This window comes from Callospermophilus lateralis, chromosome 20, assembly GCF_048772815.1.
Source record: "Callospermophilus lateralis isolate mCalLat2 chromosome 20, mCalLat2.hap1, whole genome shotgun sequence".
Lineage (NCBI taxonomy): Eukaryota > Metazoa > Chordata > Mammalia > Rodentia > Sciuridae > Callospermophilus > Callospermophilus lateralis.
The window spans coordinates 5,662,799-5,678,025 of record NC_135324.1 but is presented as its reverse complement, the minus strand read 5'-3'; the positions used below and the strand labels follow the sequence as shown (position 1 = coordinate 5,678,025).

At 49.1% G+C, this 15,227-nt stretch overlaps 1 protein-coding gene across 1 annotated transcript in view; it reads left to right on the top strand.

Annotated features, from left to right (window-relative positions):
- Window positions 1-15,227, top strand: part of Slc6a11 (solute carrier family 6 member 11) — a 128,263-nt gene that overhangs the window by 105,344 nt on the left and 7,692 nt on the right. The window contains exons 8-10 of the mRNA XM_076841076.1: window positions 2,821-2,945; window positions 10,326-10,438; window positions 12,490-12,627. Coding sequence (XP_076697191.1) covers window positions 2,821-2,945; window positions 10,326-10,438; window positions 12,490-12,627 — 376 coding nt within the window. The remainder of the gene's footprint in view (window positions 1-2,820; window positions 2,946-10,325; window positions 10,439-12,489; window positions 12,628-15,227) is intronic.

Genomic DNA, 15,227 nt, shown 5'->3' with positions numbered 1-15,227 from the left:
ACGCGGACAGGGGTGAGCGTCCCCTCAGAGCACACAGCACTAGGCTACAACTGCCTGAAGGCGTGGGTGCCCTGGTGGCTGGCGAGCAGGTCACAGGGATGGAAGGGACCCTAGGACCCTTGAGAGCTTCTCTCTCTGTCTGCCTGTCGCTCTGTGGTTTGAGGAAGGCACCCAAGAGACCTCTGCAGGAAGATGGGGATTTTGTAACTGGGGACATTTTCTTTTTCACCCTCTGTATGGATGCCCAGAGATGATTGTCCAGACCTGGGCTCTGCAAGTCTTACTTCTGGAAATAGCATCTGAGACGCATCCCAAACTTCACAACTGACTGTGAGACTTGCAGTAGATGATTCTCCTTTTCTGGTCCTCCAGGGCTGAGTGAAACCTAGTGTAGGGCCTGACACGCTGCAGCTCCTTTAAAAACGATATAGGAGCCGGGCATGTGGGGGTGAACACCTGTAATCCCAGCGGCTTAGGAGGCTGAGGCAGGAGGATGGTGAGTTCAAACCCAGCTTCAGCAAAAGCAAGGTGCTAAGCAACTCGGGGAAACCCTGTCTCTATATAAAATACAAAATAGGGCTGGAGATGTGGCTCTGGGGTTGGGGGCCCCTGAGTTCAATCTCTGGTACCCAAAACAAATAAGAATAATACAGGAGAAGTCCAAAATGTGGCCCACGTGCAGGCAATGCATTCACTGCATTCCCAGCACCATCTCATGTCACTCTGTTCAGTAAAGCAGGGCCATTTTACCTCAGACTCCAGGACACAGGCAGGAGAAGCAGATTTGTCTCTGCCTTAAGAAGAGCTTGGCCCTCATCCAGGCCTGGACTGAGTTTCCTGTACAGCAGAGGCAAATGAGGTTTGCAGATAATGTGGCAGGGCTACCAGCCCAGCCGGCACTCACAGAGCGGTTTGGAAAAAAAAAAACAAACCTGTATCAGTCATCCACTGCCACATTAATGCTGTGTAACAAACAGCCCCAGACCTCAGGGAAGTTTGACCGTAACAAACATGTTCCCTTACTGCTCACCAGGCTGCCGGTCAGCCAGGGAAAATCTCCGGGCTGTGGGTTGGGTGAGTCTGACTCCAGGCCGAGCTCAAGTACGTGCCATGTGTGTGCATTCTGGGGTCCAGGCTGAAGAGAGGGCAGCTCCCCTGAGGAATTCTTCTCATGGAAAAATCACAGAAATGATAAAGGACAAGTCCAATTAGGGCCAGCACAACTCAAGCCTCTGTTTGTGTCACATTGGCTCACGTCTCGTTGTCCACAGCAAGTCACGTGGCCAAGGCCAGAGTCGGCGGGGCAGGGAAATACACTCGTCTCCAGGGAGAAGGGGGCAGGAGTGACAGCTTGCTGAGCGTGATTTGATGGGACACGAATCCCAAGAGACCCAGTTACCCAAACTGCTGGCCTCGTCGTGGGTGAGATCAGACCCCAAATGAAGATACTGCCGGGAGAACTGGAACCCACGGGTCCTGACTCCTAGTCCAGAGGCTCAGTCGCCAACCATGTTCTCATCACCTGTGGTTGCATTACATGAAGCACAGTGTCAGGAGAAGAGGAGGTGAAGGTGAACGTCTCACTCCCTGTCTAAACCTCGTGCTCGGTCCCGGGTATGATAATTGAAGAGGGGCTTGGCGAGGTTAGGGTACGTTAGAGATCAGGAGCAGGATGAAGAGCTGGTAACGGAACTGGGATGTTGAACTGGGAGAACAGAAAACTCAAAGGGATATAAGTCCACTATCTTTAGGTCTCCCCAGGCTGAAGGAGCGCCAGGCTTTTTTTTTTTTTTTTTTTTTTTGAGGGTAAAACCAAAACTTCCCAGAGGAAAGCAGGTTTTGGTCTCTTGCAGTCTAAGCAGTTGGTGTAGTCCAACAGGGGGAAGGGACTACTGAGAACAGGGGAGGGTCCTGCAGAAGCAGGCTCGCCACCCACTGGGTCACTGTCCCGCCCCGAGTCATGGCAGGGCATTGACACAGGCCCGGTGCCCAAGCCACAGCCCCACCCAGGCTCTTTGGCGGCTGGGATTCTGGGAGGCGGATGCCCCGACTTGGCAACAGGCTGAGACGTCAGGGATCCGTTTTCTCCAGGTTGACGAAGCCCTGACGTTTGTAGTCTTGATTTCTCCTGGGCTTTGTGCAGCGCGGGCTTCTTGGCCGGCGAGTCCCTCTCAAGAGCAGATGAGAGCCGCTGCCCCAGTAAATCCCTCCACGAGGGGGTCCATGCTGGAAGGGGCTGCTCCTCATAGCAGCGGAACAGAGACTGAGCCGTGAGCTCTGAGAGATGTGGCTCTGGTCAGCAGCAGCTGGTCCCAGATGGATGTCACGATAAAACCTCTTCCCCGAGAAGCAGCTGGAGCACCAGGCGTGAGGTCCGGGTTGGTCCTCTGGCTCAGAGGCGGCCATCTCACAGGGAGGCTTCTCCCATCCTCTCAGTTTTGAGTTCCCAGGAATATAATCCTCTCCTTTCCCTGGCTTTCTCTCCTTCCAAGGATTCAGGGGGACTTTGGTTTGTCTCCCAGGTTTCTTCTCGCTCGATCTGCACTGTACCACATGCCAGCCTCCGTTCCTTCCTTCACCACCCCCTCTCCGTGCTTCTGATCCATGCCCTACCTTATCTTGGAGAAATGCAGGAGAAGCTGTGTGACCATGGTTCAGCCACCTAACCTCTCTGAACTGTGGGTGCTTCACCAGGGAAATGGGGCTATCCAGGCCCACACTTCCCTGCCTGCCCCCCCACAGTGCTCAGGTGGACAGTGTTCCGGCAATGCACCTGTCCCGCCCACTCTGACCTGAGTCCCTCTTGCTGCTTCCCCACAGGGACTGCATCATGCTCTGTTGCCTGAACAGCGGCACCAGCTTCGTGGCCGGGTTTGCCATCTTCTCAGTCCTGGGCTTCATGGCATACGAGCAGGGGGTACCCATTGCCGAGGTGGCAGAGTCAGGTGAGTTTGCCGCAGGTTGGGGGGTCTAAGAGGCCCCGGGGGAGATGGATGAGCAGAATGTTGGTGCGGTCTTCATCTCCTGGGTTCAGGTCCTGAGAGGTGGTTCTACCAGTCATCCACAGGCCGGGATCACCCTTCACACTCTTGTAACACAAAGCCTTCCTCCACCTCTCATGGTACTACGCTAAGCATGGGCCAGGCTCCTGGGGTTTCATCCTCCCATGCCCACTCTGCCCAATTTCAGTGGCCTGTTCCCTTTGGCAACATAAGCCACTCCCTCGTACCACAGGGCCTTTGTACATGCTGCTCCCTCTGCTTGGAGAGTCTTCCCTCCCTCCCCTGTTCTAGATGTAGGATCACCCCAGGTGTCATGGCCTTAAGTGTAGATGGACGTGTTTGTGTCAGACCCAGCGTGGGCAAGGTTGTGGGGCCAGTGGTGAAAACCCTTCCCTTGGTTTTCATGGTGTTTGAATTCTGGGTAGATACAGTATATATTTTTTTAAAAAATACAAAAAAAGTTTTGTTTACATGACATAGGAAGCTAGACTCCAAACTCAGATAAGTGCAAATAGGTTTTTCCCATACGAGAATGTCCAGGGGGATGGTCTGTCAAGGGCAGCACAGGGCGTCTAGCCTCCTTGGCTTCCATCTGCTCGATGCCAGTTGTGCCCACCTCCATGGTTGACAACCACACTACCTCCCTGGTGAGCCCCAGTGCAAAGTGTGGCTACCTCTGTCTGCTGTGCACAGTCAGGGCCAGCACCCTCTGACCACCAGGCTGGGCAGGCCAGCGAGTGTGGACTTCACAGGAGGAAGCTGTACCTGCTCGGGGCCTTCCTTTCTTGGGATTGTGTGTATCAGACATAGACATGGTCCCTGCAGAAACCAGGGGTCCAGAGCTAGACCAGAGGTTTGCAAATGCAGGCAAAGCTCTGTCCCTGGGCTCCTGCTCTTTGGGTAGGAGCTAGCTCACATGTGACCTCATATGATTCTTCGCTCAAAATACCATGATTAGACAGCTGCCAGAACACTCAGAGGAATGTTCTAGCTCCCAAGGCTGAGCTAGGAAGGCAGAATGTGCAATACTCATTTTATCCTGCTCTAAGCCCGGTGCCCAAGATTTGCTGACCTTCCTCGAATATCCCCTAGTCTATCTCTCTGGTACTCCTTTCGGTCCAGGTGCTCTTTCCTGATATAGAGATTTTACACTGCTTATAGTTGAGACTTACTTTGAAATCCAGACTGATCATATTCTGCCTTCTAACTAGAGTATTTGGTCCATTTTTCAATTAGTGATATGATTTGGTCCTGAAGTCTGCTTCAAAGAAGAGAATGTCAGAATAATAATCAGAAATGGGAAGGGACAGATGTGTAGAGGAGGTACAAAGGGATGCGTTGTTAACTTTAAGTCGACTCAGCTGAGTTATAGATGTGAATTGTTAGCCGAGCTGCTTAGAAAATAATAAAACAGAGCTTAAAAAGCCAACAAATGAAATAAAACCGAGTATCACAAAATACTGAGTAGTTGAACAGAAAGCTGGAAATACACAACAGAGTAGAAGAAAGCAAAATAAACAAACAAAAGAAGACCAGAAGGAAAACAAACACAAATGGCTAGGTGGGAACTTAACTGCATTATTGATTACACTAAGTATGAATGGATCAAATATGTCAACTAAAAAGGAGAGATTGTCAGACTGGATTTTTAAAAAGTGAGATCTGATTGTAAAATATCTAAAAGAGGCACATATTAAATTTAAAGACACAGATAAATTTACCAAAAAAAAGGAAAAGATATACCATCCAAACAATAAGCATAGAAAACTGGCTTTGCTGTGTTTATATTAGAGAAAGTAGACATCAAGTCAAAGTCAAAGGGTACTATTAGAGAAAAAGAGAGATTTTTCATAATAATAAAGGGAACAATTCATTGGGAAGATCTAATGATAGTAAATGTGTTTATGCCAGATAACAAAGATTAATACATAAAGCTGCCAGGCATGGTGGCACACACCTGTAACTCCTGTGACTGCTCAGGGGGCTAAGGCAGGAGGATCACAAGTTTGAGGCTAGCCTCAGCAACTTAGCAAGACCCTAGCAACTTAGAAAGACCCTTTCTCAAAATAAAAAAATAAAGTAAAAATGGTTGGGAATGTAGCCCAGTGTTAAAGTGCCCATGGGTTCATTCCTCAGTACCAAAACCTGGATGGATGGATGGATGAATGGATGGATGGAAAAAAAACTAAAATAAATAAAGCTAAAACATAGAGAACCAAAGTGGGAAATAGACAAATCCACAACCATACTTAGAGATTTTTAACATCCTTGTCTCACTAATGATAGAACAAGACAAATTATCAATAAAGACATAAAATATGAACACTGTTAATCACATTGGCTTAATTGACATTTACAAAAATCTGAACCCAACAACTGCAGAGTATAATTCTTTTTCAAATGAACATGAAATATCCACCAAGATAGACCCTGTCCTGGACCATGAAATAAGTCTCAAAATATTTCAAAAGAATGAAATTATGTAGAATATATTCTCTGGCAACCACCGGGGTAAATCAGAAATCCTTAACAAAATAATATCTAGAAAGTTCCCAAATACGTGCAGAGTAAGCAACACGTTTCTAAATATTCCATGGTTCAAAGAACAAAATATTTCCAGCTTCACAGTAACGAAAACTTAACGTATCAAAATTTGTGGGATGCAGTTAAAATATAGTGAAATTGATAGCTTTAAATATCTATCTCAGAATGAAAAAAAAAATGCTTCCTTTTTTTTAGAAAAAAAACTTAAGTTTGAACCTTAAGCAGGAAAGGAAATACAAATTAAGCCAAAGGTAAATAGAACAAATAAAGAATAAAGATGATTGAGTTAGCTTTGTGCTGCTGCAGGGGTCAGAATTCCCAGCCAGAGCAGCCGAGAGGAGGGAAAGCTCATGTTGGCTCTTGGTTTCAGAGATTTAGCCCACGGTCAGGGTCTCCTTTGCTCTGGGTCCAAAGTGAGGCAGAGCCTCATTAAAGGGACAGACATGATTTATAGGAAAATGATCATAGCCTCCAGGTGAGAAAAGAAGGCAAAAGGGAATGAAAAAAAAAGCACCCTCCAACAAGTGGGTGGTGAAGGAAAAAGCGAGAAAGAGGTAGAGCCCCGCAAAACAGCGATGACAACAACAGAGAACCCTAAAATCCAGAAATAAAGAGGAGAGCTCACCCTTCCCCCACCAGCAAGACAGAACCCTGCTGAGTCCTCGAACTTTACGGATGAAAGAGGAGACTGTTAAACTAGGACGATTACCAAATACCCAGCAACCCCCAAACAGACTCGACTTCATGCATACACAGCTACCATATAAAGTCAGGAGTAGCCAGTCAGAATGGCAGTCACCAAGAATACAAGCAACAATAAGTGTTGGCAAGGTTGTGGGGGGAAAGGCACACTCATACATTGCTGCTGGTGGGACAGCAGATCGGTGCAACCACTCTGGAAATATGGAGTATGGAGATTTCTCAGAAAACCTGGAATGGAACCATTTGACCCAGTTATCCCACTCCCTGGTTTATAACCAAAGGTCTTAAAATCAACATACTATGGTTACACAGCCACAGCAATGTTTATAGCAGTTAAATTCACAATAGCTAAACTATGGAACCAACCTAGGTACCCTTCAATAGATGAATGGATAAAGAAGTTGTGGTATATATTCACACTGGAATATTACTCAGCCTTTAAGAAGAATGAAACCATGGTGTTTGCCAGTAAATGGATGGAATTGGAGAATACCATGCTAAGTGAAATAAGCCAGTCCCAAAGAACAAAAAAGCTGAATATTTTCTCTAATGTTGATTCATAATAAGGGGGTGGGGCTAGGGAAGAATTGAGTTACTTTGGATTATACAGAGGGAAATGAAGAGAGAGGAGGGGATATGGAGGTAGGAAAGATAATTGAATCAGACATCATTACCCTATTTGCATTTATGATTACATGACTGGTGTAACTCTACGTCATGTACAACCAGAAGAATGAGTAGTTATACTCCATTTATTTATGATGTGTCAAAAGGCATTCTACTGTCATGTATAACTAATTAGAACAAATTTAAAAAAACATTAAAAAAGAAAGGAATAAAAGTTTCCCACACATCAACAAACAACCATACCCTTCCTCTGAAGACCAATATGAAGTAGAAAGAGATTGTAAGTCAGCCCTCACATGTCTCTGTCCATTTTCCGTGGCCATCACAGAACACCTGAGATTGGGTAATTTATAAAGAAAAGGTTTGTTTAGCTCATGACCTGGGGACAGGGAAATTCAAGAATGGTAGCTGCGTTGGCGAGAGCATTGTGCTGTGTCACATATATCATGGCAGATTTGGTGCCTGTGCAAGAGTAGGGAGCCAGGAGGGCAGGAGAGAGGGAGTGGACAAAGGAGCCCATTCACTTTACCACACCCTGCTCTCAAAAAACCACTCCACTCTCAAAAGAACTAATCCCGTCTTCCAGAGAAAGACACTAATCCCTCTTCCTGACTTGATCACCTCTTAAAGACTTTGTCACCTCTTGAAGGGCCCCACACCCGCAAAACCACTAACCAGATTTCAACGTGAGTTTTGTCGAGGTCAAACCTTATCCAAACCCTAGCACCAACAGAACTAGACATAGTCAACTGGGAATCTGAGGATGCGGAAAGCAACTGAAACCCAGAAATTCCAAACTAACAAAGTGATGCTGGGGGCGGAATGGGAGATGGACAGGAAGAAATGAAGAGAGTTAATTGAACTCCGGCGCGGGGGAATGAAGAAAAGAAAAGTCAAAATTATCTTGAACATGAAGGGAAAAAATGACAAGGTATCCCATAGGAAATAGTCTTGATAAGGAGCGTTGAAGAAAGACAGAAAAACACCGTGGAATGCAGGCAAAGAAATAATATTTATATTATCAGAGTTCCCAAAGGGGAAAAAAGATAAAAACAAGTGGCACGGAGGTCGTGTTTAAAACTATATTCCAAGGAAAATTTTCAGACATGAAGGAGCTGAGTCCACACATTGAAAGAAACTCCCTCAGACGCCAGGAAAAATTAACCCAGAATAATGAACTCTGAGGCATTCTGCTAAAGCTGTTAGCCTTGAAAGATAAAATCCTCAAAGTCTGCAGGCAGAAGAGATCAAATAAACCTGCAAAAGCAGGAGCCCGGCACCCCAAAACCGACTTACAGAGTGCATTCAAGGCAACGCTGGAGCAGCCCTTTCATCTCAGATCCCCAAAAGGAAACATGGATCAAAGCTTTAACACCTAGCCACAATTTTATTTTTCCACTATCAAAGCCACAGAAATCCATTCTCAATGTTGAGGAATGTAGGAGCTCTGCGCCCATCAGTCCTTGAAGGAACTTGAGTAAGGGTGACTTCGAGCCAACCTCATAGTGACCAGGAAAATGTCCAACAAAAAGATGCACAGCGAGGGCTTAATGGTGCATAATTGGGGCTGGGGTGGCGACTCAGTGGTAGAGTGCTCGACTAGCATGCATGAGGCACTGGGTTCGATCCTCGGCACCACATAAAAACAAACTAATGTATCCACCTAAAACTAAAGATACATAATAAATATTTTTTTAAATGGTGCTTAATTGTTGCTGGGGATGTAGCATGGTGATACAGTGTGTGCTTCGTGTGCGCAAGGCCCAGGCTTCCATCCCCAGCACCAATAAATAATAATAATAAATTAAATAACACTCACACACACATGTGTGGTGTGTGTGTGTGTGTGTGTGTGTGTGTCTAACACAAAAAGCAAAGTAGAGAAGAGAGAGGAGACTAATGTAGAAATGCTGAATATTATCTGTCATAAAGTAGAAATTATACAAATAACACACAGAAAGAAAAGAGAGGAAAAAAAGAAATTAAAAAAAAAAAAACCTCTGTTGTATAGAATATGGAAGGGAGAAACCTGGTAAAGTTGAGTAATAAAGGTTTACATAAGAAAACAAGGGTTTAACGGCATTTTTAGAAGGTATAAGTATAAAAACAACCACTGGAACACAACCTTCCTGAATGCAAAAAAAAAAAAAAAAATTTAGATGGAAATAACACTTAATTCATTGAAAAATGTAACAAATACTAAATAAAGGTAATAAGAAAAATGACTCTGGGGCTGGGGATGTGGCTCAAGCGGTAGCGTGCTTGCCTGGCTTGCGTGCGGCCCGGGTTCGATCCTCAGCACCACATACAAACAAAGATGTTGTGTCCGCCAATAACTAAAAAAAAAAAAAAATATTAAAATTCTCAAAAAAAAAAAGAAAAATGACTCAAAATGGGCAGTTAAAGTCAAACATATCAATCATATCAATAAACGTGAGTAGGCTTGACTTACCTATTAAAAGGAAAAGATCTTTGACTTGACTCACAAACCTAGATCCAAGTCTGTCCTGCACAGGAGAGTCACACGCCTCAAGCAAAGTTGGTTCACAAAGGCTGAACGTAAAGGGCTGGACAGCTGGAGCAAAGCTCAGGTCACAATAGGATCCACGCCCAAGGGTGTTAAGCACTACCAAGAAGAACACTTTATGTTCCAGTTTACAACACACAATGTAATATATGCGCCAAATAACACAGCGTAGCACAAGGCAGAAACTGCAGGAGGTGCAAGGAGACTTCATAGAAACAGAGAAAGCTCACCATACTAAGCACATTTATCATTAGAGATGAAAGAATGAAAATAAACCTACTTCCCGGCTCAAAACAACACAAAAACAAAGTGTAACCACAAAAATGCACAAGGAAGAGGGCTGGGGATGTGGCTCAAGCGGTAGCGTGCTTGCCTGGCATGCGTGCGGCCCGGGTTCGATCCTCAGCACCACATACAAACAAAGATGTTGTGTCCGCTGAAAACTAAAAAATAAATATTAAAAATTCTCTCTCTCCCTCTCTCTCACTCTCTCCTTAAAAAACACAAGAAAAAAAATGCACAAGGAAGAAAATAGTCAAAAGAAAAGCAGAAATTAGTGAAATAGGAATAGAATTACAATCCTGGTTTTTTTTTTTTTTAAATAGAGAAGTCATCATTGAATCAAGAAAAAAAGAGGGGCAGGCATGGTGGCCCACACCTATAATTCTAGCAGCTTGGGAGGCTGAAGCTGGAGGATCACAGGTTCGAGGCCAGCCTCGGCAACTTAGCAAAGCCCTAAGCAACTCAGCAAGACGCTGTCTCTAAATAAAACATTAAAAAAGGGCTGGGGATGTGGCGCAGTGGTCGAGTGTCCCAGAATTCAAACCCTGATACAAAAAAAAAAAAAAATTGGGCACCAGCCTAGTACCAACCACACAGGACTGACTCCACCAGCAGCTCTCTCTCTCTCTCTTTCTTCCCAGGTCCCGGCCTGGCCTTCATCGCCTATCCAAAGGCTGTCACCATGATGCCTCTCTCCCCGCTGTGGGCCACCCTGTTCTTCATGATGCTCATCTTTCTGGGCCTGGACAGCCAGGTAAGCAGCCCAGAGGGAGAGGGGCCGGGGAGGCCGGGTGCTCTTTTTTTTATTTATTTTTATCTATTGGGACCAGGAATTGAACTCAGGTACTCGACCCCTGAGCCACATCCCCAGCCCTATTTTGTATTTTATTTAGAGACAGGGTGTCTCGCCGAGTTATTTAGCACCTTGCTTTTTGCTGAGGCTGGCTTTGAACTTGTGATCCTCCTGCCTCAGCCTCCCAAGCCACTGGGGTTACAGGTGTGCACCGCTGCGCCCTGTGGCCAGGCACTCTTCCTAGGAGCGACCTTTGGTCCCAGCCACCACCCCTCCTGGTAACACAGACTCCCACGTGTCCCAACCAAATATCCAAGGACCCCAGAGCACAGGAAGGCACCTCCTCCTTCCTCCCTCGGTGTTGGGGTCGCCATGACACAGCCTGGGTGGCCACTTGGTTCCCTTGGCATGTGGGAGCTGTTCTGGGTGGGAGGCTATACAGGCAAGATGCCCAATTTTAACAAGATGGTGCAGCCCCCCACACACACACCCCCCAGCCTCCTGCCCAGCCAAGCCTGTGCAGGACAGTGCCCAGGATGGCCCAGGAGATACTGCCCCCACCGTGCCTCTGTACAAGTCACTTAGCACGGTCAGTTAGGCGTCTGTCAACCCAGCCAAGCTCAGTTCTCCCCCTGAGCCGTTCCTCCTTGGGAACTGCTAAGCCGGCCTGCTGGAGCCCGGGTGCTTCAGCTGATAATCTTTTCATTGTTGCGGGCAGAAGCCTCTAAGGGATCAGGGATCAGCACTGGCACATGACAGGACAGGCTGCGTGGCAGAGGAGGCGGGGTTGGAGCCACCAGCCGCGGCTGCGCTTGCCGTGTGCCAGGGCTGTGTGTTCTCATGGTCACAACCACCTTGTGGGCCAGGGACCCCTTTTGTTGCCCCCACTATACAAAGAAACCAAGGCTCAGAGATGCCAGGTCACTGCCTGGAACATACACCCAGGTCTGCGCCTTCGCTGCACACTCCAATGTCTCTCCCTCTCCTTCTTCGCTTAAACCATCTTCCTTGAATCCCCTCCCTCCCGGGACCCTGGAGAAAGGGTGAGCAATGCCAGCCCTTGCTGTGGAGGTGGAGCCTGGGCTTTGGGATCGGGCAGGGCTGGATTGGAGTCCCAGTGCCAGGACTCTCAACCAGCTGTGTGGCTTTTGGATAATCACTTTACCTCTCTGTGCTTCCTTCCCTTGGTCTGCACAGTGTAAGGATGGAAATATCTTTCCTAAGAAGGTAGAAATGAATCGTAAAGGATTTAAGACCAAGAAGTCGCTCCAAGGAAGGGGTCTGCCAACATGGTGCCCATCAGAAAAAAAAATTTTTTTAAGATCTTCTCCAGAAAAGGGGTCATGCAGGAGATCTGCCCCCAGTTCTCTGAGAACCTGGGAGCAGGGGTGGGTTTGGTGTTGGGATATTGAGTCTAGGTATTGACCAGGCCAAGGAGTTGGCCTGCCTGATTGTGTCCAACACTTGGGATTCAGATGCTTCAATTCAGCCGTCAGTGCCTGGACAGTTTGGCCCAGAGGTGGCAGAAACACAGGAGCTGGGTGTTGTCCTCCAACCAGCAGAGGGGCGCTCGCCCACCAGAGCCAGAGGCCGGGGAACTCGCACAGCCCTGGAGATCACAGAGCCTGCCTCCAGGACAATGACAGAGGGGGAGACCCCTACCTTGCCCCAAGGGCCAGGACTGGGTCTCATTTAACTCCAGGAAAGGGGCCAGCACATAGACAAGACTCTGCATGCTGAGTGACCCTGGGCAGGTTCCCTCCCGTCTCTGAGCAACTTTGCCCTTGTGTGTTAAGTGGACACGCCAGGTCCCTAGTAGTGCTGGGGTAGCCGTCATGATTCCCGGGGCCCCCCATCACAGGAGTGAGTGTGGGAACGAAGCCTGAGCCGGGTAGAAAGGAGGCCGGGGTTTAACCCTCCGCAGCGCTCGCCCAGAGCCAGCACCCCCAGGAACAGCCTTTTTCTTGGGTCTCACACCATCACATCTCTCCCCCACCCCGCACCCCATCCAGTTTGTGTGCGTGGAAAGCCTGGTGACCGCCGTGGTGGACATGTACCCCAAGGTCTTCCGGAGGGGCTATCGTCGGGAGCTGCTCATCCTGGCCCTGTCGGTCATCTCTTATTTTCTGGGCCTCGTGATGCTAACAGAGGTGAGTGGCAGGCGTGGCCGGGTTCAAACGCCAAGTGCCTGGGCCCTGGGGCAGGCAGGTCTGACGTCACGTCCCTCCTCTGGCCCTGTCTGGCTGCAGGAGTCTGGGCAGGTCTAGTACCTTCTCTGTCCCTCAGTTTCTCCTCTTCCCAACGGATCGAGGTGAGAACGGAAGGCAGGTTCCTGTCGGGTCGTTGCCACAGGGTCTGGCATAAGCCGCGCTTGGCTGACGGTAGCTGCTGTTGCCAACAGAGAGGGGTAGAGCCCCCAAGGGGACCCTTGGGCTTCGCCAGTACTTAAGAGCGTGGGGATGCCTGGGTCGTGGCTGTGAGTAAACTGGTTGCCTTTGATCTCCCGTTCAAAGCAGGCTTTTCTAGGGGGACATCTGAGAATAGGCATCAGTGATATTTGGGACCTCCGGGCACTGTGTTCCAGCCTCGGTTTTGTCCGTGGCCCCGTCCTAGCCAGCTTTTTTCATTGCCGTGACCAGAGTACCCCACAAGTCCAACTCTGAGGAGGCCTCCGTCCATAGATGGCCGGCTCCTTTGCCGTGGGCCTGGGTGAGGCAGATGGTCATGGAGGAAAGGTGTGGTAGAGGACAGCAGCTCAGCTTGTGGCCGGGTCAGGAAGCAGAGAGGGGGGGGGAAGGGGGCTTCAGGGCAGATGCACCCTTCCAGGGCACGTCCCCAGTGACCCCAACTCCTCCAGTTACACCCACCTCCTACAGTTACCTAGTCCATTCAGACTGGGGTGGACTGCTGAGGCGACGGCTCTCATGATCCAAGCATTTGACCCCTGAAAAGTCCTGCGTTCAGAGGAGCTTTGGGGGACACGTCACGTCCAAACCAGCAGAGTCCCTAGTGTTGCTCTGGCCAGGCCGACAGGTGGTTAAGGAGGGCCCCCCACGGCCCCCAAACAGAGACTGTCTTGAGAAACCACGCTTCTCCCTGCTCCTGCAGCCATCCTGGCAGATACTTTCTCAAGTGCCTCGGGAGGGGGAGATTAGGTGTCTCTCTCCCCACGTGCACAAAGGTAATTAAAAAAAAAAATAGAAGAACATCACTGAGAGAAAAAGGCTTTGTAAGAAAGAAAGAAGGGAACTCGGCATCAGTCAAAGCAGCTGATGTGACGCTGGGGTCAGCCTAGAAAGCCAAGCCCGTGAGCGGGTTGACTCCTCCTTGGTGAACCCCCGCGTCTTCCACCTCCAGCTCACAGGCCACCTCCTCCTGGGGACACGGCCTCTGCCCTTCTTGTCTGACACAGCCCCCACCCTGCAGCAGGTCGCTCCTGCTCAGACCAGCCTCCCTCCCACCCTAGGTCCTTAGGTCCCTCCCGTCATCCTAATCCGCCCTTCACCCACCTCCCCGACCAGACCCAGGGATCCCGTGAGAACCGGAGGTGACCCTTGTCCAGCTTTGTGGCCCCAGAGTCGGCTCAGGCCTGGCCCCAAGCCGAGGGTGCTCAGTGGCATTATTCCAGGCTCTATCATTGCTGCTTCTCGCCATCGTCAGCTTCGTCAGCCTGACAGTCAGCACCTAAGCAAGTGAGGGGACAGGAGGGCGCAGCATTTCCTGGTCCCTCTCACCTCTCCCCACACAGGGCACCCGGGCGCTGCAGTGAGCAGAGCCTCATTAAGCACCGATGAATTATGCAGAGCAGAGTCTTTTGTCGCATGCAAATGCAGGGGTTAACCCGATGCCTTGAAGAGGCCAAAAGGGACAGGGTTACCAGAAGAGCGAGCGCTGGCACGGGTGTCCCTGTCTTGGAGCGCTGCCCACCCCCAGCTGCCCCCAGTTCGCAGAGCCTCTCCCCTGCCTTGGGTCTGCCCACGGGGTGCCTCAGGACCTCCAGGGACCATCAGGAAACCAGCGCTGTAGCCAGCTGCAGTGCAGACGCCCTGGCTTCACACGTCAACCTTCGGCCTCTGCAGGGACGTATCTGTGGGCCATTGCACCAGGGAATTTCTTTAAATTGCCAAATGGACCGTGTCCGCCTCCGCCTTCATGGTAATTGCCGGCCGGATCTTCTCCCTCATTTATATACATTAAAAGCTCAGCTCCAGGCCAGCCAGCTATCATCCTCTCGGGCAGTGTGGTGAGTGGGTAAGGCTCTGAGCCCCGCAGCCAGACCGTCCCTCTGAGAGCCAGCTGCTGATGACCTGCAGGAGGGATTCTCACCTCTCTGTGCTTGAGTTTCCCCCAGTAATCACTGGGGATAATCATAGTCCCTATCTTGTAAGCACATGGGGACAGTCAGACAAGTGGATTAAGACACAGGACGCAACCGGGCCTACAGTGGCACACACCTGTCATCCCAGCAACTCAGGAGGCTGAGGCAAGAGGATTGCAAGTTCGAGGCCAGCCTCGGCAACTTAGCAGGGTCCTAAGCAACTTAGCAAGACCCTGTCTCTAAATAGAAAAATGAAAAGGGCTGGGAATGTGACTCAGTGTTACATACCCCAGGGTTCAATCCATAGTACCAAAAGATAAATTAAAAAAAGAGAGAGAGAGAGAAAGGAAAGAAGGAAGGAAAGAAAGGGAACAGCCGGGTACTGCTGTGCATGACAGGAATGTGTTCTGAGAAGCCTGTCCTCAGACAACT